At 38.6% G+C, this 25,589-nt stretch overlaps 1 protein-coding gene across 15 annotated transcripts in view; it reads right to left on the reverse strand.

Annotated features, from left to right (window-relative positions):
* Nucleotides 1-25,589, reverse strand: part of Ptpra (protein tyrosine phosphatase receptor type A) — a 157,278-nt gene that overhangs the window by 46,582 nt on the left and 85,107 nt on the right. For 8 of the 15 annotated variants that reach the window (XM_021254988.2, XM_087188724.1, XM_087188731.1 and 5 more), the window contains 4 exons: nucleotides 19,157-19,183; nucleotides 4,634-4,718; nucleotides 3,500-3,573; nucleotides 3,147-3,283 (listed from right to left, as the gene is read on the reverse strand). In XM_021254988.2, the coding sequence (XP_021110647.1) occupies nucleotides 3,147-3,283; nucleotides 3,500-3,573; nucleotides 4,634-4,718; nucleotides 19,157-19,183 (323 nt within the window). The remainder of the gene's footprint in view (nucleotides 1-3,146; nucleotides 3,284-3,499; nucleotides 3,574-4,633; nucleotides 4,719-19,156; nucleotides 19,184-25,589) is intronic. The other 7 variants (XM_021254989.2, XM_087188726.1, XM_087188725.1 and 4 more) reach the window with 1 other exon arrangement.

A 25,589-nucleotide genomic window follows, 5' to 3' on the forward strand; every position in this document is an offset into this window, starting at 1 on the left:
CTTTTGGCACAAAGTAGACAAGATCAGAGTATTACATGGGCTTTTACAGGCTCAACCTTTCTACAGACACCTTCACTATGTCCTGAGTAGGATCTATAACATGTGCCTTGCTGGAGGGCCTACACTCGTGATGAGAGCACTAGCATCTTTCAGAAGGATGGAAATAGAAGGCAGCAGGAGCAGCTTACTTGAATGTATCCAATAGACTAACATGCTTCATAAAGGGTCCCTCTCATTTAACTCCTAGCCCTGTATCATTTCACTGACCCAGAACCCTGCAACAGTGGGAAGGCCAGGCACTTTTGAGGAAGAGCCATATTGTAGCACATCAGCACTCATACACCATGAACTTCCCTCTTCATCTTTCTGCAAGAATCTGCAATCATTTATTACGGTAACAGTGTACTGGGTAAAGGAAAATGCACTGAGGTTTACATGGTTCTGGTCTTAAGCTAACTTGTTCCTGGGAACCCAGTTCACCATTATATGTCAGAATGGAGCCACTGCAGGCCAGGTGATGGAAGGAGTTTTGAAATGAACTGTCCTCACATTATGAGGTATCCATTAAGCAGAATATCTACACTGCTCCCCTAATTCACTGTATAAAGACTGTTATAGAAAGAGGAAATGCAAACTCCTGGAGCAGTGATCTCTATTAAAATGCTAAGTCCCTAGCTGAATAGCAGAGATCTTAAGTGCTACAGAAGACTTAAAAGCTACAGAGCAGCTGGGTAAGGTGGCATACTCCTGTGGTCCCAGCCATTTAGAAGGCTGAAGCTGGAGGATCTCTTGAGCCTAGGAGTCGTGTCCCCCCACCCCCCAGTACAGGGATTGAACTCAGGACCTTGCGCTTGCACGGTAGGCATGGCGCCACTGAGCTAAATAAATCCCTGGCCCCTGAGCCTAGGAGTTTGAGGCCAGCCTAGGCAATATGATGAGACCCGCAGAACAATAATGAGATACTCCACTGACATCTCTAAGTTCAGCAATGGTAAAGAATGAGTGCTCAATAACTATTAAATTTCCTGTTACCTCTCCTGCAAGCCACCAAACAGATTAACACAAAAGAAACTCAGTGGATTACAGTAAAGTCAATCAGAAGGACCTGCAGGCTTTCAGTTCCTTTCCTAGTAATTCTTCTTCCATATATTAACATATAATTTCTAGTATCTGGAATATTCATAGTAAGGGGTCAAGTATATGTTCTTTTTATATTACACAAACCACCTGAAGCAGTTTTCCTCTCGTGAAAGGAGCTGCCTCATGGACAAATCATCCTGACCTCTCTGTACTATGATCTGGTTCATCAGGGCTTTGTCTCACTGTTTCACAGGACATCACCCTGAAAACCATGCTAATGACATCAAGCTGACAAAACCTGAAGAACAGGAATTATGTACCTTAGGTATATATGCTAGATATAAAATAATAGTGGTTTGCCATCTCAAACAAGTTTTCTGAAAGTGAAAGGCTTGCAGCATGCCAGGAAATCTCCACCACCTCTCTCACACTAAGCGGGAGGAGCAATGCTTGCTGGGTCATTTTGGGTTTTGGAGACAGCATACCCCACATGCTAGTATTCTGCTCTGACTCATTTATTGAGAGATCAGAAAAGAAAAGGCTCTCCCACTGATCTCGGCCAGGGAGAACTGGCTGTGGTACAATCTGTGGGTTTTGAAAATGTCCATGGTAAGACTGAGCAGGAGAGTCATGAAAATCCTCATAATATGGGGACAAGACCATGATCTTGTCAGTAACACCATGCTTGTACCTTAGAATTGGTATATGTGCTGCCGAAGTGAGCACTATACCTTAGAATTGGATTCTAGAGTAGAGACTGTAAACCTGAATACAGGACACTAGGTATCCAAATGACTTCAATTTCCCAAACTAGGCATTAGGTGGTCCAATAAGACATAAATTTTTTTTTGAGACAATAAGACACAAATTTGGCCATGCTGGGTAGAATTCCACTACAGCTGGAAAAGATTTGTATAGACTGCCATACAATTCATTTTTTTGATAGATACTTCTCATTTCTTCAAGATGTCACTAGCTCACTAAGAAAAGAAGTCCAGCCTCGTACACACATTGCTGTGTACACATGACCTGCTGGCCCATGCTGAAGTAGATTGCTGTGAGGTAACATACTTAAGTGAGAGCTCAAGTGAATGAGTAGAGAGAAATTCTCCCAATAAACAGAATTTCAAGCAAGTTACCACACTATCTGTCTTATAGGAGATCAGAATCTAAACTGATCCCCAGGTAGTGAATAATGGGAACAAAAGAGACAGGAAATATTTATGGTCCATGTGAATGCTCATGCACTGCTTAGAACCCAGGCAATGCTGGTCAGTCTTTCCTTTACTATCCCAGGGCTGGTCCGATGAGCTCATGTTGGCCATATGTGCTATCACCACAATATCTATCTTAATTTGCTATCATACATCTTGGAATATTATCACCTTTCAGAGACTTAGCAGAATGCTCATCTTGACTGGCACCAGAACTAGTAGGCTGGGATCAACTGGTGGTAATTACAAGTTCTGCTCCCTTAAAGAGTTATAAAAAATACAAATCTCAAGATAAGGCCTGTGTGCTGTAGTCTGTCATAGTACCCATTTTCTACACTGGTCTATTCCTATGTCTCCTTTGGACACTCTGGGACCCCTGTTCTAGATTCTAGAAGACCATCTCTTAATATGGGCTCCTACAGCTTGCACCAGTCCTTCATGTATTATTTTGTGCTTTGAATTTATAGTTACTTTTGTTCTTGTTTGTAGGAGTTTCCCTACTGGGCAGTGAATTCGTTGAGAATAGGTTTTTGATCTGTTTTAGCTCCTGATCAAGGTGCTGGCACCCAGTATACTAGCTAGAACATATTATATGCCTAAGAAGTGTTTATTAAACAAATGAAGTAATGAATGCAAGGAAAAATGGATGAATAGATGGACTGATGAGGAAGGCAAAGCAAAACCTTTATTACTTCCTGTTCTTGGTCACACAGGAAGAGTCAGATGAACTTGGTAAACAATTTTTCACCTCTTAACGAGTAGAGACCTGCTTTTTACCTTACGACTCAAAAGGCACAGCCATATATCTGTCTTCTTCCCTGTTTATATATAAGCCTCAAAAAAAGAACTCACATTGAATTCTTCTCTGAAGAGCTTATTGTCGTCAGCCATTCTCCGGTTAATCTCTTCTTCCAGCTTGTCCACGGGCAGGGGTGGGTATTTTCTGTTAGTGCTTGGGGACCTGGCCAGAAGTGGCACGCTCTGGGGCTCTGCAGTACACAAAGGTGAAGGTCAGGCAGGTGCTCTGGATGCAGCTCTTTTTCTGGAGACTAAGTTGGGGATTCTATCCCATAGATCAAGCCTCTAAGAAGCAAAGTTGTCTCTTCAAAAAAAAATTTTTTTTTAAATAATCTTATTCTTTTAAAGGGATGTAGAAACCTCTAATTTATTGGTTTTCCTCCCCAAGAAGGTTTACCATGCCTTACCCACATCCTCAGCGCGGCCGTTTGATAAGCGGAAAGAATTGGAATGGCTACCAGCTTGCTTGTATTTCTTAAACCTAATGAGAAAATGTTTGTAATGAAAAACTAAGCACAGAGGCAGGAGAGGCCAATCTATTGTCTCCGCATTCCTGCTTTGCTCCTGTTTCACCTTGGCACACTAGAAGCCAATCTAAGTAACACCACCAGTCTATTCTGGCTTACATGGCTCCTCTAGGCAGCTCCCAATGCAGAACCCACAAGAGAGCATAGCTACATGAGGAGGAAAAACAGTGAGTGAAATAACAGTGGGGAGACAGGAAGACCTATATAAAACAAAAACCCTGGTGCTTCTCCATGCAGCCTAGGAGACATAGGGAGAATACAGCTCCAGACTGGGTGTTAATAGGACTCCTACGAAATGATAGAGACACATGCCAAATTGTAAAGGTCACATAAGATCCCCCTCTCTACTCTTGCAGAAGACGAAAAAGAGCAAGGAGCAGGTTAAGTCAAAGATAAGTCAAAGTTAAACCCAGGTAGTCAAGGCAGAAGCTTTAGCAAGAAGAGAACAAATGCACCATGCTCTTCCTTGGTTTCTTCTCCTTGATTCTTTTCACTGTTTGAGCCACTGAGCTACAATCCCCAGTCCTCCAGCAGGTTGTTGCTGAGCACATAAACTTACTAGTGTTCTTTTGGGGGTTATTTCCACAGGGCTACACGGGAAGATCCTAAAACACTTGTCACTAACAACACAGACTGTGGCTTTTTCATCTAATGTCCAAGACAACATTCTGGACTTAAGGTTGAACAAGAGTTGAGAGACTAGATTTGGACACACGGAAGCAAAAGACTATGGACAGGTTTTAAACTATTTGTTTTCTTTTTTTTTTCCTTCTAATTTTTTGGTACCAAGCATCGAACTCAGGACCTTGTGCTTGCAAGGCAGGCGCCAGAACCACTGAGCTAAATCCCCAGCCCTAAACTATTTCTAAGTAAAAGTTTAATTTTAGCACTATCATGTGTCATTATCCCTCTACCTGACTTACCCTTATCCTCTTGTCTTCTGGACTACGTAGGCTTACTGAGACATTAGGGCACTGAAATAGTCCAAGAGAATACAGAAACATTAGCACTTACCTTAACATGTACAGAACTATGATGATAAAAACAATCACTAGCAGAGAGGACAAGGCTACTATCACTGCAATAATTGAAGTCTCATCTGAAACCAAGAGAAGAGAACATATCATCATTGTGCTATACAACGAAGGGCTCAAGTCATCTGCAAAGGGAACAGCTGGATGAGGCAGAAAGGCTCATTCAGTGCTTCTGCAAATGAAAGGCTACAAAAGGGGGAGGGTAGAGCACTAGCCCACCTCCCCCTGCCATCCCAAAGCTATAGGGCAGGGGGTGAAAGGAGGAAGGAGCACTCCGCCAGTGACATGAACAGAGATATCATACATTTGTTTACTTTGTCTCTGGCAAGTTAGAATAAAAGTTCTCTGAAGGCAGGGACTGTTTTCTTCATTGCTATCTCCTTTGACCCAAAACAATTATTTGGCATATAAAAAGTACTAAAAGAGTTGGGTGTGATGATGCACACTTAAAATCCCAGCTACTCTGGAAGGTAAAGCAGTAGGAACATAAGTCTGAGGCCAGTCTGGGAAACTTAGTGAGACCTTGTCTCAAAAAATATAAAAAGGGTTGGGGAGGTAGCTCAGTGGTAGGGCATTTGTGTAGCATGTGGAAGCCTCAGCACTACACACACACACACACACACACACACACACACAGAGTAATACCTGGATGTACAAACACATCCAAGCATGATGGCAAGCTGGGTGTACAGGCCAACACTGTACTATACTCTCCCAGCCTCAATGGAGTCCATCTCAGGTGTGTTCAACCTGGAACCCCCCATGCTGAGTGAAAGGGAATTTTCCTGGACCACATGTAACATATAATGTAGCTAGTATATATAAGTAACAAATTTTCATTTAAAAATATTTTTACTGTAACATTTTTAAAAAGGCAGGCTGCAGGATGGAAAAAGGGTATTTCTCTTTTTCTTTGAGACAAGATTTTGCTAAACTGCCTAGGCTGGCCTTGAACTCACGATCCTACTGCCTCAGTCTCCCACATGCACCACCAGGCCTGATTTAAAAGGCAATTTCCCTATTAGAAACCCAAATGACTTCATGGCGAAGTGAATAAAATTTTTCTTAATTTAAACAAAGATACATTATTAGACCCTTAAGTACCAAACTGCTGGGTACTCCCTTCTTTCTTTTTGGCATATATTGCTCCCTCAGACACCTTTTGTCAGAATCCCAAGCACAGCAATGTTTGGCCTGGACACAGCCAATCCAAGGGTTTGGATCCCTTTCCACCCTGTCTCTAGTCCCAGTTTTGACACCAATGGCCCCGTTAGAACTTGTCTTCCTTCTCTCTCACCTCTAACATCAACTATACAACCAGTCTGAGTTATTTATAGCTACCTTTGCCATTGGGGAGATGTCCCTCCCTGTAAAGGTCAATCCTGTCATGTGAGCTCAGTTATATCCATTATTATAATTATTATCACCTCAAAGACTTTTCTCCTTGACCTCACTTATCCTCCTCCAGATACCATCATCTTCATGCCTCTCTTCTAAGATAACTTCTCACAACAGCTGTCTCCCCCCTACCAGCCTTCCTCTCATCTCAGATGAGGTCTTGCTATATTGCTCAGGGTGGTCTTGGATTCATGATCCTCCCACCTTAAGAATCCTCAAAGTACTTGGGATTATAGTTGTGTGCCAATATGGCAGACTCTCTTATTTCTTTTCTCTTAATTCCTTACCCCGAGGTTCTCCTTCATCTATCTGCTCTGACTCTCACCCTCGGTGCTCCACTTAAACTGCTCAGCAAGGGACAGTAACAAATGCTGTATTGGAAAGTCCAATAGAACATTTCCATCCCTTATCTGATTCAACTTCTTTTTTCATTCTTTACCCAGGGATTGAACTTGGGACCTTGCAGTTTTGAGGCAGGCAGTGGAACCATTGAACTGAATCCCCAGCCCTCTGATTAAACTTCTTAGTAGCATTCATTAAAAAAAATTTTTTATGGACCAGTAATTTCATGCCAGGCACTATTCCTGGCACTGGGAATAGAGAAATGCTTAGGCAGACAAATGACAGCTTATATTCTGTGGGGAAGAATGAGGACACTGTTTATAAACAAGTAAACACAATTTCAGACAGGGATGAGGGATGAGGAAGAGGAGGAGGAGGAGAAGAGGAAGAAAAGGAAGGAGAAGGAGAGGAAGAAGAAGGAAGATGAGAGAAGAAGAGGAGAAAGAGGAAAGAAGAAGAAGAAGAACAACAACAACAATAACAACAACAACAACAGGAATAGTAAAGTGACGGAAAGTGGGGATGGGGAAGACAGTGGTTTGGGAAAGTCTCTCTGAGGAGGTTGTATCTGAGCAGAGCTCTAAATAATGAGAGGAAGCGAACTATGCAAAAGTCTGAGTAAAGAGCTTTCTAGGTAAAGGAAACAAGCATAATAGCCTTTATGAACTTTGCTGGTTCAGGAAAGGCCACAATGGTAGAAGAAACAGCCAGAGAGGTGGGCAGGAGTCAAAAGACAAGTTTTGTAGGCCATGGCAATAAGTATGGGTTTAATTCTTGAATGTGATAAGAAAGCACTATGTGATTGGAAAGCCCTGAACAGAGGCAAAATATAACTGGATTTTAAATTATTATTCGCAGTGCTGAGGATTGAACCCAGATGGATTTATATTAAAGTTTCTATTTATGTATAAAGATCAGCTAAAGCCGAGAGCAGAGGTGCATACCTGTAAACCCAGGTACTCTGGATGCTAAGGCAGGAGGATCCTAAGTTGGCAGTCAATTTAGTGAGAAGTGAGAAGCTTCTCAAAATAAGATAGAATAAGAAAGGGGTGGGAATGCAGCTCAGTGGTAGAGTGCTTACCTAGTGTGTGCAAGGATCTGAGCTTAATCTCCAGCACCAGAGACAAAAGAAGAGAAAGCAAAGGAAAGGAAAAGAAAGGAAAGAAAAGAAAACGAAAGGAAAAGAGTGGAGCTAAACTGACTCAATCAGAAGCCATTAGGTAGGAGGTTTCTAATGAATGTGGTGTCATGGAAACCAAGAGCAAAATTTTTCAAGAAGAGAGTAAACTAACTCAATCAAATACTACCAACAGATTAAGCAGGATGAAAATGGCCAAGTGAAACTGGATGTGACAAGGTGGAAGATATTGACCTTTTAGAGTAGTTTCAGTTGAGTATGATTGAGAAAGCTTAAATGAAATAAAACTAAGAGGAGAGGTGAGACAATCATCCCTTTTATGAGGCTATTTCCATGAAGGGATATAGAGAAAAGGAGCAGTAGTTGGAGGGAAATGTGGAGTAAAAACTGTGTATTGGGGTGTGATACTGGGTATTAAATTCAGGGCCTTTGGACTGAGCCACATCCCCAGGCCTTTTTGCATTTTTACTTTTTGAGACAGGGTCTCACTAAGTCACTAAGTTGTCCAGTCTGGGCTTAAACTTGTGATAGTCCTGCCTCAGTCTGGAATTAGAGGCCTGTGCCCCATACCCTGTTTTTTTTTTTTGTTTTTTTTTGGTACTGAGGATTGAACTCGGGTCCCTGCACTTGTGCAGCAGGCGATGAAACCACCGAGCTAAATCCCTGGCCCCTTGGTTGTTTTTGTTTTTAAGAAAAGAGAGGGCTGGGGATTTAGCTCAGTGGCACCATGCCTGCCTCATAAGTGCAAGGTCCTGAGTTCTATTCCTGGGTACTACAAAAAAAAAAAAAGAGGTATGAGATATAATACACCATGCTTCTTTGTTGGTGATGTAGTTCTCATCTTAAAAATGAGCATTTACACTTGCTGATCACTCTGTCCTCTTTGAAGTACTTTTTCGCTTTACATGCAAAGCACAGTATGGATCCTCTATCTTTCAGCTGCTCCATCTTTCTCCTTTGCTGGTTGTTCCTCTTCTAATACCAGCTCTCTCACTGTGGGAACTCCTCAGGGCTCTGTCGTTGGCACTCTTCTCTACATTCTACCTAAGTGGTCTGATTAGACAGATGCTCTAAGCACAAATAATATGCTAGCAATGCTCATGTTTGCACTGCCTGCTTCTGACCGCTCTTCTGAGCTTCAGGCTCTCAGCTGCGTATGTCACCTTCACCTTAAATTTCATAGTCAATACAAATTTTTGGATTTTAAACCTTTCCCTCATCATTCAGTGGCTAGCCCTCCCATTGTTATTCAAGTAAGATATGTGGAAACCACCTTGATTCCTTTCTCATAATTTTCTTTTATATCCAGCTCAGCTGTAAGTATTGTATTTTAGGGCTAGAACCAATACCTCTGATCTGTCTGCCTTTTGTCCATTCTCTATTGCCACCTATCACTTAGTCCTAATCGCTAACCTCTCTATCCTGGATCATCACAGTAAGTTCTGACCCCAGCCAATCCATTCTCCAAAAAGTAGACAGAGTGATACCTAAGAAAGTAAATCACATCATATCTCTCTCTTTCAATGGCTTAAGCTTTTAAAATCCTTATTCTATCTCCCTATCCTGGCCTATAACAACTTCCCTAACTTGATTTTACCTATCTCCTCCCAATCTTTCCTTGCTCACTGAACTTTAGCCTCTGGCATCCGGCATAGGAGTTTACTCATCCTCACACCTCTCAACATGTTATTTATTCCTCTGCTTCATATGGCCTCCTTCCATTCTTTGCCTGGCTAACTCCTACTCATCCAGTTCTTACTTTAAGTGTCACTTTTCTCAGAGAAGTCTTCTCTGACTTCCAAATACTAAATTTATCATCTCTAAAATAAGTTGTTCTGAAGATTAAATAAGATTATCCACGTGAAATTTTTGGCACAGTAACTAGCACACATTATATACTCAATGTTAGCTTTTATTTTCTGTGGTATTCTCAAAGAGCATCCTATTATTTCCCTTGATAATATTTCTCATGCTTTGTAGTTATACACTTATTTGATTAATGAATGTATCTCCTCTATATCATAAACTCCACAAGGGCAAGGATTATACATGTTTTATTTCTTGCTGTGTTTCTTAAAAACTAGCATAGGAAGGGGCCGGGGACGTAGCTCAGTGGTTCTGCTGTCTGCCTCACAAGCGCAAGGTCCCGAGTTTGACTGCCAGTACCAAAAAACAAAAAACTAGCACAGGATCTATTGTTAGTAGAAACTAACAATACTGGATTATGATGTGTGAATGAGCAGTAGAGTTATTATTTTATCACTAATCATGCCTTTGTTAAATTGCAATCACAGAGGGCAGTATATCAGGTATTATAAGAAGGTAATCAGAAGGCTTGGGATATAGCTCAGTGGTAAATCACTTGCCCTGCATGCATGAGGCCTGAGTTCAATACCTAGCAAAGGGATGGGGGTGGAGGGAGCTGGGCATGGTGGTAATTCTAGTACTCTGGAATAGTGAGGCAAGAAGATCACAAATTAAAGCCCAGACTGGCTCAGCCCTGACTCAAAAATTTTTAAAAGGGCTGGAGATGTAGCTCAGTGTGAAGGTTCTGGTTCAATCCCCAGTACTACCTACCTACCTACCTAAATAAATAAATAAATATTTAAAAATAAGACACCTGGTGATGCAAAGGGAAAGACTTGCCTGGATATCCAGAAACCCACACACTAACAGTGGGCTTCTGTCCAACTTCCCAGGCTCAGGTAAGTCTTTTGTCTAGAACAGAAGTGGGCAAACAGAGCCCAAATCTAACCCATTCCCCATTTTTGTAAATGAAATTTTATTGGAACACAGTCACATTCATTCATTTACATACTGTGTAGGACTGCTTCTGCCCTACAAAAGTAGAGATAAGTTGATGTGACAGGGCCTGTATGGTTATAAACCGAAATTATTTATTACTTGGCTGTCCCCTGATAGAAAATGTCTGGCAACCCATAATTTAAAACATTACTACTTCCTTTCCTCTTACACAATTCTACCTTGAATATCACTTTTTTGACTAAGTCCTCTCATTGTTCCCTTTAACAATTTAATTGTTCCTTTCTTTCTTGTACTTTTGTAATATGTACCAACCTATCACATTGGGTTAGAGTGACTCATTAAACATACATTAAATAATAAACTTCTTAAAGACATGGACTCAAGAACATTTCCAGATATTCCTAATCTCAAATTTTATTTTAGGGCCAAGGATGTAGCTTAATGCTTCCTTAGCACATACAAGGCCCCGGGTTTGAACCCCAGCACCACAAAAAACAAAAGCACAGTGACTAACTGCTTGTGCCAGCCAAGTCTTAAGGATATGGTAGTCAACAAATCAAAACTTTTTTTGCCCCTGTGGAACTTACATTAGTGGAGAACAGGACAATATGTAAGTAAGAAAACATACAGACAGTGATACATGCTATTAAGAAAAATATAAGGCAGAGTAAAAGAGGGAAATGGGTGGGGAGTGTTTTATTTAAGGTGAGGTAGTCAGGCAAGACCCTGAGTGAGTCAATGGAATGGGTATCATCAGGAAGGTATGGGACAGGGCAGTATTGTTGATGACCAAGATCTGACAATTATAAGCAATAAAGGAATAAGGGAGTCATCTAGCCAGATAACTTAGACATCAAATAATAAAAATTACTATTACAGTTACTATTAAAGCACAGCAAAACTCAATCCTGTATCATTTCATTATTATTATCTTAGGTCAATGATAGCGAAACTTTTGGAGCTTTCAATGATACAAACAGCCAGCTGTGGCATGCATGCCATGGGTTTACCACCACTGCCTTAGGTGGACACCATTATTAAATTTATTTTACAGATAAGGAAACTTGAGCAAGGAAATTAAATATCTTACGATTATACAACTGCAAATCAAATGCAAGAAAACAAAACCACACTACTTTACAGATTCTTCATAAATTATAGAACCAAGAACATTTTAACTCTTTCAAGCTTTGAAGCCACAACTATCCTCCATCATAAAATTCAGATTTTTATCTCTTAACATCCATTTACACCCATTACATCCATTTTTCCCTAATTTTTATTTTTTAGTAAGTTTTTGCAATACATTATAATTCTTGTGGGGAATTGGTACATGTACAGAATACATCTTTTTTCATCCCCTAGCTCTTGGGCCTTCCCCTTTTGGAAAAGATCTCCCTATTTTCTATTACCTACCCTTTTTTTTTTTTGTACCCGGGATCAAACTCAGGACCTTGCGCTTGTGAGGCAGGCGCTGGAACCACTGAGCTAAATCCCCGGCCCTTATTACCTACCTTTTATTTTACTCTTTACTTATACTTTGGGTTTCTCATACATAAAAAAACTATGTGATATTTAAGTTTCTGTGTCTGATTAATTTCACTTAACATTATGGTCTCAAGGTGCATCCATTTTCCTACAGATGACTCAAGTTTATCCTTCTTTATGGTACAGTAGTATGCTACTGTGCATAAATATCAAACTTTCCTTATCCACTCATCTGTTGAAGGTCATATAGGCTGTTTCTAAGATTTAGCTAATATGAATTGTGCTGCTATAAACATGGGTATGCATGGATCACTGTACAGTAATATTATGTCTTTAATTCTTCTGGGAAGATACCTAGAAGGAGAATATCTGGATCAAATGAAGTTTCTTTTTTTCTTTTTTGTACCAGGGATCAAACTCAGGACCTTGCACTTGCGAGGCAGGCAGTGGCCCCACTGAGCTAAATCCCCAACCCACGAAGTTTCTGTTTTTTGAAAAGTCTCCATACTAATTTCCATAATGGTTATACTAGCTTAAATTCGCACCAACAATGTAGAAGGGTTCTTATTTCCCCACAGCCTCACCAGCATTTGTTCTTATTTGATTTCTTAATGATGGCCATTCTATCTGGAGTAAGATGGAATCTCAGTGTTGTTTTAATTTGCATTTCTCTAATGGGCAGAGATGGTGAACATTTTTTCATATATTTATTAGTCATTTATACTTCTATTCATTTCAGTTGCCCATTTTTTAACTAGGTCTTTTATTCTGGAGGGTCTAATTTTTTTTTTTTTGGTACTGAGGATCAAACTCGGGTCCTTGTGCTTGTGGGGCAGGTGGCGGCAACATTGAGCTAAATCCCCGGCCCGGGTCTAATTTTTTTGGAGGGTCTGGATATTAGTCCTTTGTCTGAGAAATAGTTGGAAAAATTTTTTTCCCATTCTATAGGTTGTCTCTTCACTCCACTGGTTGTTTCCTTTGCTGTGCAGAAGCTTTTAAATTTGACATTAGCCCATTTGTTGATCTTGATGTTATTTCTTGGGCAATTGAGGTTCTATTCAGAAAATCCTTGCCTACACCTATTCTTCAAGAGTTTTACCTATTTTATTTTCCAGCATATTTTTTCTGTTTTAACATTTAGATCTTTGATCTTTTTTTTGGTACTGGGGATTGAACTTGGGACCTTGAGCTTGCGAGGCAGGCGGCAGAACCACTGAGCTAAATCCCTGGACCATTACCATGCTGTTTTTATCAATGTAGCTTTGTAGTATAACTTGAAGCCAGGATTGTGATACCTTTTGCTTTGCTCTTGTTGCCCAGGAATGCTTTTGCTATTCTGCATCTCTTCTGGTTCCATATGAATTTTAGGATTATTTTCTCTAGTTCTGTGAGGAATGCTATTGGTATTTTGATTGGATTTTGTTAAGTATGTATGTCAGTTTTGGAAATATGGCCATTTTGACAATAATGGTTCTGCCTATCCAGGAGCAAGGGATATCTTTCAATTTTATGATATCCTCTTTGATCTCCTTTTTAGAGTACTGTAGTTTTTGTCATAGAGGTCTTTCATTTTCTTGATTAGGTTAATTCCTATTTAATTTTTCTTGATGCTACTGTGAATGATATTGTATTCTTTTTTTTTTTGGTGCCGGGGATCAAACTCAGGTCCTTGCGCTTGCGCAGCAGGCGGTGAAACCACTGAGCTAAATCCCCGGCCCTGATATTGTATTCTTAAGTTCTTTCTTGGTGAGTTTATTACTACTGCTGTACAGGAACACTATTGATTTTTGTGTAATGATTTTGTGTCCTGCCACACTAGTAAATTTGGTTATTAATTCTAGGAATTTTTTGGTAGAATTTTTGGGTTTCCTATGTAGAGGATCACATCATCTGCAAAAAAAGTGGTAATTTGACTTCTTCCTTTCCTATATATATCCCATTTCTTTCTTCCTTCTGCCTGGTTGCTCTGGTTAATGTTTTGCTTACTCTTTTTTTTTTTGTTTGGAACCAGGGATCGAACTCAGGTCCTTGTGCTTGTGCAGCAGGCAGCAAAACCACTGAGCTAAATCTCCGGCCCCAAATAAATCCCTGCCCTGAGTTTTCTATTTCTTTTTTTTTTTGGTACCAGGGATCGAACTTGGGTCCTTCCGCTTGTGAGGCAGGCTCTGGTTAATGTTTTGAGTACTACATTAAACAGAAGTAGTGATAGTGGACATCCTTGTCTTTTTCCTGATTTTAGAGGAAAAGCTTTCAGTTTTCCCTCATTTAATATTATGTTGGCAGTAGGTTTGTCTTAAATAGCTTTTCAGATTGAGATAAGGTCCTTCTATACTTTCTTTGGTATTTTTTTTTTAAATCATGAAATGATGTTGGATTTTATCACAAGTTTTGTGTCTATTGAAATGATCATTTTTTGTCCTTGCTTCTATGTGATATATTAGATTTATTGATTTGTGTATGCTGAACCACCCTTGCATTCCTAGGATTGCGGCTACTTGATCATGGAGTATGACCTTTTTGGATGATTGTTGCATTCTGTTTGCCAGAATCTTGTTGAGTACTTTTGCACCTATATTCATTAAAGAGATTGTTCTAGAGTTCTATTTTTGGTTGGGTCCTTGATTTGGTTTTAGAATCAGGGTACTGCTAGTTTTCAGGAATGGTTTTGGGAGTACTCTTTCCTTTTCAATTTCATTAAAGAGCTTGAGCAATACTGGCATTAGATTATCCCTGAAGTTCTTGTAGAATTAAGTAGTGAGTCCACTGGGTCTTAGGCTTTTGTTAGTTGTTTTTTGAGACAGGATCTCATTATGTAGTTCAGGCTGGCCTTGAATTCACCATCACTATGTAGCCCAGGCCGGCTTCAAATTTGTGGTGATCCTCCAGCCTCTGCTTCGTTCAGGGTTTTCTTTTCTTTTCTTTTCTTTTGGTATCAGGGATTGAACTCCGAACCTTGTGCTTGCGAGGCAGGCAGTGGAACCACTGAGCTAAATCCCTGGTCCCTCATTCCGGGCTTTTATATCTTCTTGCTTCAGTTATGGTAGTTCATACTTATCTAGGAATCTATCTATTTCTTCTAGATTTTCCACTTTATTGGAATACAGGTGTTTGTTTGTTGCTTTTTTTTTTTGGTACTGGAGATTGAACTCAGGACCTTGTGCTTGCAAGGCAGGCACAGTGCCACTGAGCTAAATCCGCAGCCCATGGAATACATGTTTTGAAAGTAGTTAATAATCTTCCAGATGCTGGAGGGGTCCATTGTGATTTTTTCTTTTTCATTTCTAATTGTATTGATTTGGGTCTTTTCTTTCCTTTTAGAGGTAAGCCAAGGTTTTGTCTATTTTGTTTATTCTTTTAGAGAGCCAGCTCTTTGACTCATTGACTCTTTGGGGTTTTCTTGTCTCAATTTCATTAATTTCTGCTCTGAACTTTATAATTTCTTTTCTTGTACAGTAAGTTTCTGACTTACAAACATTTGAGTTGCAAACTTTCACAGGTGTACTGTTGTTGGCTTATGTATGAATCCAACGTATGAACAATTCTCCCAGAATGGAACTTGTCTGTAAGTTGGGGATTTGTTGTACTTTTTTTTTTTTTGGTACCAGGGATCGAACTGTGGACCTTGCGCTTGCAAGGCAGGTGGCAGAACCACTGAGCTAAATCCCTGGCCCTGATTCTCTTGTAGTTACTTAAGTGTAATTTATGGTCTAGTACGTGGTCTATTTTGAAGAAAGTTCTATGTGTTGCTGAGAAGAATGTGTATTCTGTTGTTGTGCAGTGGAACACTCTGCAGATATTATTACTATGATAATCTAAGAACACCTCTGTTATGGCATATATCTAGATGTCCCACAAAAGCCTCATGTACTGATAGGTGGGGCTTTTGGAAGGTGACTGGGTCATGGGTGTCATAATATTAGATTAGTCCACTGATGGGTTTATAGCGAGGTGTGATGTTGGGAGGTGAAGCCTAGTGGGAGGGGGTGAGTCACTGTGGATATGGCTTGGAAGTGTTATATATCCCTCCTCTTTCCTTGATTTCTGTTCTGTTTCCTGCCCATCAAGCCATCAGCTCTTTCTCCTCTGCCATGTTGCCCTACCTTGGAGCCAGCTGGCTATGGACTGAAATGTCTACAAAATGTGAGCCAAAATAACCTCTTCTCTCTCCTTTGACTTGTGGGTGAAGGGTAATTTGTCCTAGTAATGAGAAAAGTAACTAAGACAACCTCTTTAAGCAAGAATGTCAATCCCTTTCTAGACTCCAACACTAGCAAAATACTGAAGGAGAAACCAGAGAAACAGATTCAGATGATCTGAAATGAGCCCTGTGAAACTTTAAGGAGTCTCTGGATTTCAGGGGAATGCTTATCTGACTGGTTCTAGAATTCTGCAGCTGAAAGATTTTTTTTTTACTTTTTTTTATTTTGAAAGATTTCTTTATAAATATTAAGAAGACACAATATTTTGTTGTTGTTGTTGTTTTGAGTCAGTCTTACTATGTAGTTCATGCTGGTCCAGGGAAAAGCTCTACCCGTTTTTGATTCCCCCTCCAGAGCTGCCTTTTACACTGACTACAGGGCATCTCATTTCCTCCATCCACCCAACACTGCTGCTTTCACTGCCTCACAGCTGCTATAGGAAGAAAATACTTCCCCAATAAACCTGCTACATGGAAATCTGTCTCAGTTTGGTTCCAAGGAAAGTCTGTTTTCCCAGAATAAAACTAATAACTGAAATGTAAACCAAGTGAAGGTTAAGTAATAACTGAAGAGCACAGTCATTATGGCTGCTGATTACATGCTGAGGAGGTACTGTATTTTGGCCAGATTAGGCCAGACTATATTTAGCGCATTCTTGCATATTATATAAATCATCCAAACTGACACTGGGAAAAATGCTTTAAAAAAGAAAAAAGGTTTAAAAGAGACAAATACTGGTGTTTTTTTTTGGTACCGGGGATTGAACTCAGGTCCTTGCGCTTGCGCAGCAGGCAGCGAAACCACTGAGCTAAATTCCCAGCCCGACAAATACTGTTTAATTGTATTTAAATGAGGTATCTAGACAAGACAAATTCATACGCAGAAAGCAGAATAATAATTGCTACCATGGACTGGGAGAAAGAAGGAAATAGGAAGTTATTGTTTAATGGGTACAAATTTTCAATATAAAATGAGGGAAAAAAGTTCTGGAGATGGATGATTACACATTGATATAGATATACCTAATGTCACACTGCGTGCTTAAAAATGATTAAAATGGTCAATTTTATATTAGTATATTTTCTCGTAATTTTGTTTTGCTTTGTTTTAGGAGGTGCTAGGGATTGAATGAAGGTCCTAATGCATATTAGGCAAACTATTGCTGAACTACATCCCCAAACTTCAAACATTAAGAAAAAAAAGCTATTTCTAGAGAAATAATTTAAAAACTAATATATATAAAAGAAACAATCAGCTTCCCAAAGTTCAAAAGAAAAAAAGAAAAGCTGTCTAATCCTCTCCCCCATTTCATTCCTTTCTGCTTTGACAATTACAACACAGGCCATTGCTGTTCAAAAGCAACCCAAAGGCTAGTGTATAAAAATTTATAACCCTAATTCATCTGCCTTAGACACAATTTGCTTACCAAACCCATTATAATTCAAATATGTCCAAACAATTGACCAGTTTTTCAAAAAGCTTTTGGCTTTAAAATTAGACTATGATCGCTTTTTGGCCTTTTGGCTAAGATCAAGTATAAAATTAGACTGTGATGGGGGTAGGGGTGTAGATCAGTGGTAAGAGTGTGTGGTTAACAGGCAAAGGGCCTAGGTTCAATTTCCTGCGTAAATAAATAAATAAAATTTTACAGCAATACTTCTAAAGATTTGCTCTGATAAAATTATCATTATATTATGGGGCTTTAAAAAGTGCTGAGAACCTGTATGCCTCTTCATTTTCCTGTTCGGTCAAAGGAATTATAGAAAATTATCTCTTTTTTTTGTACCAGGAATCTAACTCAGGACCTTGCACTTGCAAGGCAGGTGGCGGAGCTGAATCCCTGGCCCTGAAAATTATCTTTTGATTTAAAAAGGAGATTTGTTATCTTAATAACTTCCCATATGTCACAATTAGCAATGATCAAGATAATTTTCTTTTCAATCATAATACTGAAATCATTTAAATATTAGCTAGGTAAGATAGGTATATCTGGGGCAAGAAAAAGGCTGAATATTATGAAGATGTACACTGAGTAGAAGAAAAAGTCATAGATTTTACTTTTAAAGCCTATCACTTTGACTTCTGAGTTTATTATAACACTAGTTAAAAGAGCAGTTTTAGAAAACAAATATAAGTATAGACTGTAATATAAGTCTACTAAATTCTATATTTGATAAAAAGTGTGGTAAATGAATCTGAATAGCAAGGACATTCCATCAGTCCAAAGTTTGCTTCTTGAGTTTAGGAATGCAAGAACTAGAAAAGCAAGGGAAATCTGTACACAGTATAATACCTTAAAATTACTCCTCATCCAATACAGTGATGGATGGAGAACATATATAAGGTCAGAGTATTCACTTTTTTGACTCACATACTCCCTACTAAGTGAGACTTCATAATGTATCATCACTTAATTATGCAGGGAAAATTGTACATGGCTAAACAATACAATGGCTGTGGCAGGGTCGGGGGGATGACACAAGACTCCAAAACCTGATTTGATAAATAGAAAATCATGATGGGAAAAAAAGCCCTTCATAGAGTATCATTTTTCAAACTCAAATGATCACTTTCATAGAATGTTAGATGATCCCTCTCTCTCCCTGTCATGATCTTTTGATGGCAGCTTTATTGTTGTCCTAGGCAAAACATGCCACTTCTACATGAGAACCCACATATTCTTGCCCTCTGGTGACCAGGTATTTAGAGTCCACAGATACAGCATACCAGGCAGGGGGCAGTTTACATGAGAGTGCGGAAAAATCCGTAAAATCCATAAAGGGTTTTATAGACTAGAAGAAAAACAAGTGGAAGTCAACATGTTTAGAGGTAACAAACTATAGCCTGGAAATCAGAAATTAACTACGGCATACAAATTGTGGCCTAATATCAACCACCAAAAGGTAATATTAATAAGGGAACATGACAAAGTAAGATAGTATTTATTTTATTAGTTGTTAAAATACACTGAAGCTGTTAGAAATCTGTAATCTAATTTTAAAACATTCTGAATACTTGTTTCTGTTACTCTTTTCTATGACATTAATATAGAAACATCAGAAAATAAACAAGACAGCCACAGCATAAGGTTACCACAGACTGAGCAGGGGAAACACAGATGAATACTGTTCACTATGAAAGAGTGACAACAGATACAAGGTGAATGGCTCACCTCTTCTGTCCTTCGAGTCAGAATTACCTGTGTAATAAGTGAAAAACAGAAACATTCACTCAGGTTAAAGAAAAACATTACTGTTCAATTTAAGATAAAAACAAGCTCTAGGATATAGATACGTGAATAATGTTGGCGGTAGAATGAAGCATCCTTCAACAACTGGGAAACAGGTTGCCCAGATTCACTAAACTGTAGTCAGTGGTCTGACCATTAGTGTAGCACTGATATTCATAAAAAGTACAGGAATGCAAGGAGAAAAACAAATACATGCTATTAGGACTTTATATCTTTTGAACAATTAAAATACATGAGGGCAAAATTAAGTAAGAATATAAAAGACCTCATTGGTAAGAGGTAATAAAATCTACTTGGTAGATACATATATATATATATTTTTTTCTGACAAAGAAAACTTTTCAAAGACTTGTGGAATATTCACAAGCTCTTTATTCTTTTATCAAAATGTAATAAAATCAGAAATTAATAAAGAAAACACTTGAAAATTAAAATAAAAATTTAGAAACATCTAAAAAATATCCATGATGAAAACACTTTTGTGGTGAAACCCACCAACTCTACTGCAATATTTATCTCTGGCTCTTCTTGTCTTTGGTACATACCTTCCTACATTTTAGCTGAGCACAAAGTTGTCCAACTAGAGATCCTTTGTGCCAGGTGTAGTCAGGTGATAAATTCTGGCAATGGGATGTGAACAAAGCCATATGGATAATTTCAGGTACAGCTTTTGGAAAAGAAATTGCTTGTCTCCACTCCTGTTTTTATGGGCTAGAACTGGAGGCCAATGTTGAGAGAAGATAACCAAGCAGATAAAAGCAACCTCACTGGGTTGGTAGGGTTACAGTGAAAAGGAACTTGGTCTCTAATGAACCAAATCCTCTGCCCACCTCCAGGCAGAGAAAGACACTTTATTTATTTATTTATTTGTTTGTTTGTTTTTTTACTGAGAAAGACATTTTGGTCTTATTTTAGTCACTGAATTTTGATTTATCTTTGTCAAGCAGCTTAGACTGCACTCTAACACAACTACCTGCAGGAATACCTCAGCATTAAATGTTAATTAACTAGAGAGAATAAAAACAAATTAATAATTCAAGAAGACAAAAATAGCACAAAATAAATCTAAAGAAGACAGAAAGAATAGGAATAAAAATCCAAGAAATAAAAAGTGACAAAACTAATAAGCAATAGTAGGTTTTTGGAAGAAAAAAAAAATCAAATAAATATACGTCAACCAAAATTAGGGGATAAGAAATACATAAAATGAAAAATATTTGTAGTTATGAAGGAAATTAAACAATTTTAAAAGCTGACTTTTCCTCAGATTTATTTAAATAAATTCAAAAGTATTAATGAAAGACAGTTTTGCTTTATTTTGTAGTATTGGGGACTAAACCTAGGGCCTCTCAAATGCTAGGCAAGCCCTCTACCACTGAGCTATATCCCCAGCCCTTTTTAAAATTTCATTTTAAGACAGAATCTCCTTAACCTGCCCAGGCTAGCCTCAACTTGTGATCCTCCTGCCTTGGTCTCCTGAGTGGCACTAGTGGCATGTGCCACCATGCCCAGTAAAATGCACAGTTTTGAATGTAAACTTTCAAATTCTTTTCATGAAGCAAAACAAAACACTGATAACTAAAACTTATCAAAAACAGCGCACACTGGGCTAGGGATGTAGCTCAGTGGTGCTGTGCTTGCCTGGCAAGCACAAGGTCCTGAGTTTGATCCCCGGTACCAAAAAAAAAAAAGCACATACCACAAAGGAAAAACATTGGCCAAGTTCAGTCAAAAATAACTTGCATGGCTGGAGATTTAGCTCAGTGGTTCTACCACCGCCTGCCTTGCAAGCACAAGGTCCTGAGTTCGATCCCCGGTACAAAAAAAAAAATGCAAATATCAATGGAAAAGATCCTAAATAAACTAGTATCAAACAGATTTCAACAATTTGCTACAAAAATGATAAAACATTACCAAGTAGAGTTGTTTTTGCAAGAAAATAAACACTTCAAAATTTAAAAACCTATTAACATAATCCACCACAGTAACAGAGCAAAAAACAAAAAAAGTCATACAGATATTGCTCACTTACTGATGCTGAACTGGCAACTGGCAAAATTTACTTGACATAAATGTTCTTTAAAACAAGAATGGATTTATGCATCTTGAACATGACAAAATAACATGTGTATCTCAACCCAGGAGTTAGTGCCATGTGAAAATCACTGAATGTGTCTTCCTTGGAGTCAGGTGCAACATCAGGCATCTGCTTTGCCACTGTGGCCTTATTTACTCAGGAAGTATTTGCTAACGCAATTACACAAAAGAAAGAAAAAGTTCTAAAAATCTGGATGATACTTTCAGATGAGATGATCTGCTAATTTATAATAACTGTTGAAGAAAAGTACCTCAAATATTAGGAGAATTTAAGAAAATAGCCAGTACAAAATACACCTTCAGAAATCAATGGTAGTAAGTTGAGGATATGACAGAGGCAAATACTCCATTTTTACTAACAAAAACAAGACAAAACAAAACACGAAAAAACTACAAAATGAGCCAGGCATGGTGGTACATGTCTATAATTTCAAGTACTTAGTAGGATGAAGAGTCCAAGGACAGCCTGGGCAACTTACGGAGATTCTGTCTCAAAATAAAAAATCAAAAGGGCTGGGGGTGTAGCTCAGTGGTAAAGTGCCCCAGGGCTCCATCTCCCTGGGTGGGTGTGGGGAGGAAAGGGTAGCTACGAATGTCCACAATCCCAGCATTTGGGAAACTACGGTAGGAGAGCCTAGGACTGGTCTCAAAAAAAAAAAAAAAAAAAAGAGTAAGAATGCTTGCCTATCATGTCCAAGGTTATTGGTTTAATCCTTAGTACTAGGGGAAACAAAACAAAAACACATTTGTATATATGGAAAGGTTCTCAACTTCTCAGACAAGTAACATTAACATACATTGAGATGTTGTTTTTTTAATCTGTAAGGTTGGCAGTGATCCAAAGTTTGATAATTTGCTATATTGAAGAATGTACAGAAAACCAGGCACTCTGACATAATGCTAATAAGGATGTATTTCCCAAAGGACAGAAATTTGACAATTTCCATAATTTATAAATGCACACTTAAAACAACACCTCTTAGTAATATTCTCAGATGTATCTTTTCATTTAAGACAGGGTCTCATATGTAACCCACACTGACTCTGAAGTCATGATCCTCTTTCCTCAGCCTGCCAAGTGCTGGGATTATGGGCATGCGTCACCATACTCAACTTCAGATGTGTTTGAAATGATAAATTGTATTGTTGTAGTCTTAACTTTTTTGGGGGGGTTACCAGGAATCAAACTCAGGACCTTGCGCTTGCCAGGCAGGTGCTGCATCACTGAGCTACATCCCTGGCCAAACTGTATCGTTTTAAGAACACACTGACAACAACCCAAATGTCTGCTGGTGGGGAGACACAATAAAGCAGCTCTTTATTAAAATACAGAACAAGCTAGCTGTATTGGCACATACCTATAATCCCAGCATTTGGGAAAGTGAGACAGAAGGATTGGGAGTTTGAGGCTAGCCTGGGTTACATCGTGAGTTCTAGGCAACCTAGACTATATTGAAACCTTGTCTCAGAAAACCACACCAAACCAAACAGAACAAGTGGGGCAGAGTTGTAGTTCAGTGATAGAGTACCTGCATTCAATCCTACACACACACATACACAAAGTACATATACAGAACAAGTATGATAAACTAATTGAAAACAGCAACGTCTAGGAATGAACACATGCCTTTGCTCGCTTCTTTTTCTTTTTTCTTTATTTTTTTGAGATGAAGTTTTGCTATGTTGCCCAGGTTGGTCTTGAACTCATGAGCTCAAGCAATCCTCCCACCTCAGCCTCCCTAGTACTAGAACTATGAGCATGCACCACATGTCTGGCTTCCTTCACTTCTTTTTTTTCTCTTTTATCCAGTAATGAGGATGGAACCCAGGGCCTTTGCAGTGAACTTCATCCTTATCCCTGAGTCAGAGTCTTGCTAAATTGCCACACTGCCCAGGCTGGCCTCAAATTTATAATCCTCCTGCCTCAGCTCTCAACGTGCTGGGATTACAGGTGTATGACCCATGCCTGGCTCTTTGCTTATTTTCAAAAGGAGGAAAAGAGACTCAAAGCAAGTCAATAGAAAAAGAAACATTAAGAAGATTCAGGATAATTTCCAGTATCTGAGTAACAGAGGGATTTTAGAAGAAGACAATAGAGAAAATGGAAGGAGTACAGTTTTCAAATACAAGGAAATTTTCACAATGGAAGGACTAAAGCTCCAACGAGCATATTAAATACCCAGAATAATGAATAAATATCTCAAAGACACATCTCTGTGAAATTTCAGGACAATGATAAGAGAAGATCCTAAAAGCACATTAAAAATTAGCAATTAGGATAGCAGAATTCTAGTAACCAGGAGTTAGATAGGATGATACTTAAAAAATCCTGTAGGAATGCCAGGCATAGTGGTACATGCCTATAATTCCAGATACTCAGAAGGCTGAGGCTGGAGGATTTCCCAGTTTGAGGCCAGCCTGGGCAACAAGTGAGACTTCATCTCAAAACAAAAATAAAAATCTTAAAATTCTATATACAGTCTTAAAGACACTTTTAGATATATGAGGTGCCAGCAATTTACCTACTATGGGTCTCTTTCTCAAGAAGCCCCTGAAGGATATATTCTACTAAATGACGAAGGACAAGAAGGATAACATGGAAGCCTGGAAGCAGTAAGAGGATTCCCAGAATGATAAAGAAGGGATTCCCAGACTGAGATCTGTATTGATCTGTACTGTACAGGAGTCTGAGATCAAGAAGCCTGAACTGGAATAAGACAATGGAGGCCTAGGCAGTATTTTTCTAGGTTTAAAAAAAACACCAAAATCCCAGGTTATCTAATAGGCCTGACTTTGTAACTACATCATGTCTCTGAAGAATGCAGAGGGAATTGACTAGCAATAATTAAACAGAAAATGAAAAAAAAAATTAGGCAAATGTTACATCCAGAAAAAAAATTCCATAAGAAAAGAAAAAAATCAAATTATAGTTCAGCAGTAAATATTTCAGTCATAATAATATAAAACATCAAATAATTATTTAAATAAAAATTAAAATATAAGAATTACAAGGAAGACTGAAGAATTGTTAAGATGGTGGTGATGAGTAGAATGTGGGGTTTACGACTGTGAAATCCTCATGTGCCACAATGGTTTCCTTGTTTTCATTGGTCTTGAATAAAAGCCACCAGTGACAGGTAATCTCAGTCTCTTCTGACATGAAATGTGTTAAATGTTCAATAACTGGATTCTTAGCTATGTCATAATATGGACCTAAGTCAATGCCTGGAAAACTAAGTTTCCTACCAGCAGTGTGGAAAGTCCACAAAAGTGAGAAATATTCCTAATTTACTACTTGCCTTGATAAAGCAAATCATTTAACCTCCACCGACAGTCTTAAATTAAGAATGTATTAAGAGAAAATAATTATCCATGGTTACCTCATGCAAAAGTTAAAGAGAGTAAAAGGCCAGGGATTTAGCTCAGTGGTTCCACTGCTTGCCTTGAAAGCACAAGGTCCCGAGTTCGATCTCCAGTACCAAAAAAAAAAAAAGAGTGAAGAACAGAACATGGGCTGTGCGATCAGTTGGGCCAGAGTGTTAGTCTCACCCCTCCTAGTTTCTCCTTCCCCCTGTACAAGCTATTCTGTCTTTCTTCCCTAAGCAATGGCCATAACCCACAGCAACAAACACATTTTACAGTGTTATTAAGTACTCATATCCAAGTACTTTTGTATACAGCAGGCAAAAATTTCATGAAGTTATACATGTAACATGAAAAGAACAGAAATGGAATAAGATCATTCATGAAAGCAAAACAAACACTAATGGCAGTCTGTTAAACTGATTTCATGAATGCATCATAATCTTCACTTTGAAAAAAATACTCTATTAAATCAGTTTCATCATTGTAAAACTCACCAATAAAACATACAACTTAATTCATGAGATTAATTCTATAAAACTCTTATTACAATCTTCTAGGCATTGTTTTATAGTAAAACCACAATATTAAAGCACAAGACAAATATCTGCTACTTTTTGTTTGCAATTCCTATTTCATCAAGAATTGTGGGATTGCGGCCGGGGATTTAGCTCAGTGGTTTCACAGCCTGCTGCGCAAGTGCAAGGACTCAAGTTTGATCCTGGTATCAAAAAAAAAAAAAAAAATTGTGGGATTATTTTATTGATAATTGCCAGAACAATAACTGTAATAATAACAGCTAACACTGAAAAAGAATGCTGGACATGTTCTGGCACCACAGTCAGTAATTCACTTGCATTAATTCATTTACTCTGAATTAAATGAGGCTAAGAAC

Source organism: Heterocephalus glaber, unplaced genomic scaffold, assembly GCF_053883595.1.
Source record: "Heterocephalus glaber isolate CG9 unplaced genomic scaffold, H.glaber_assembly_v1.0 deba00001532, whole genome shotgun sequence".
NCBI classification, from domain to species: domain Eukaryota; kingdom Metazoa; phylum Chordata; class Mammalia; order Rodentia; family Bathyergidae; genus Heterocephalus; species Heterocephalus glaber.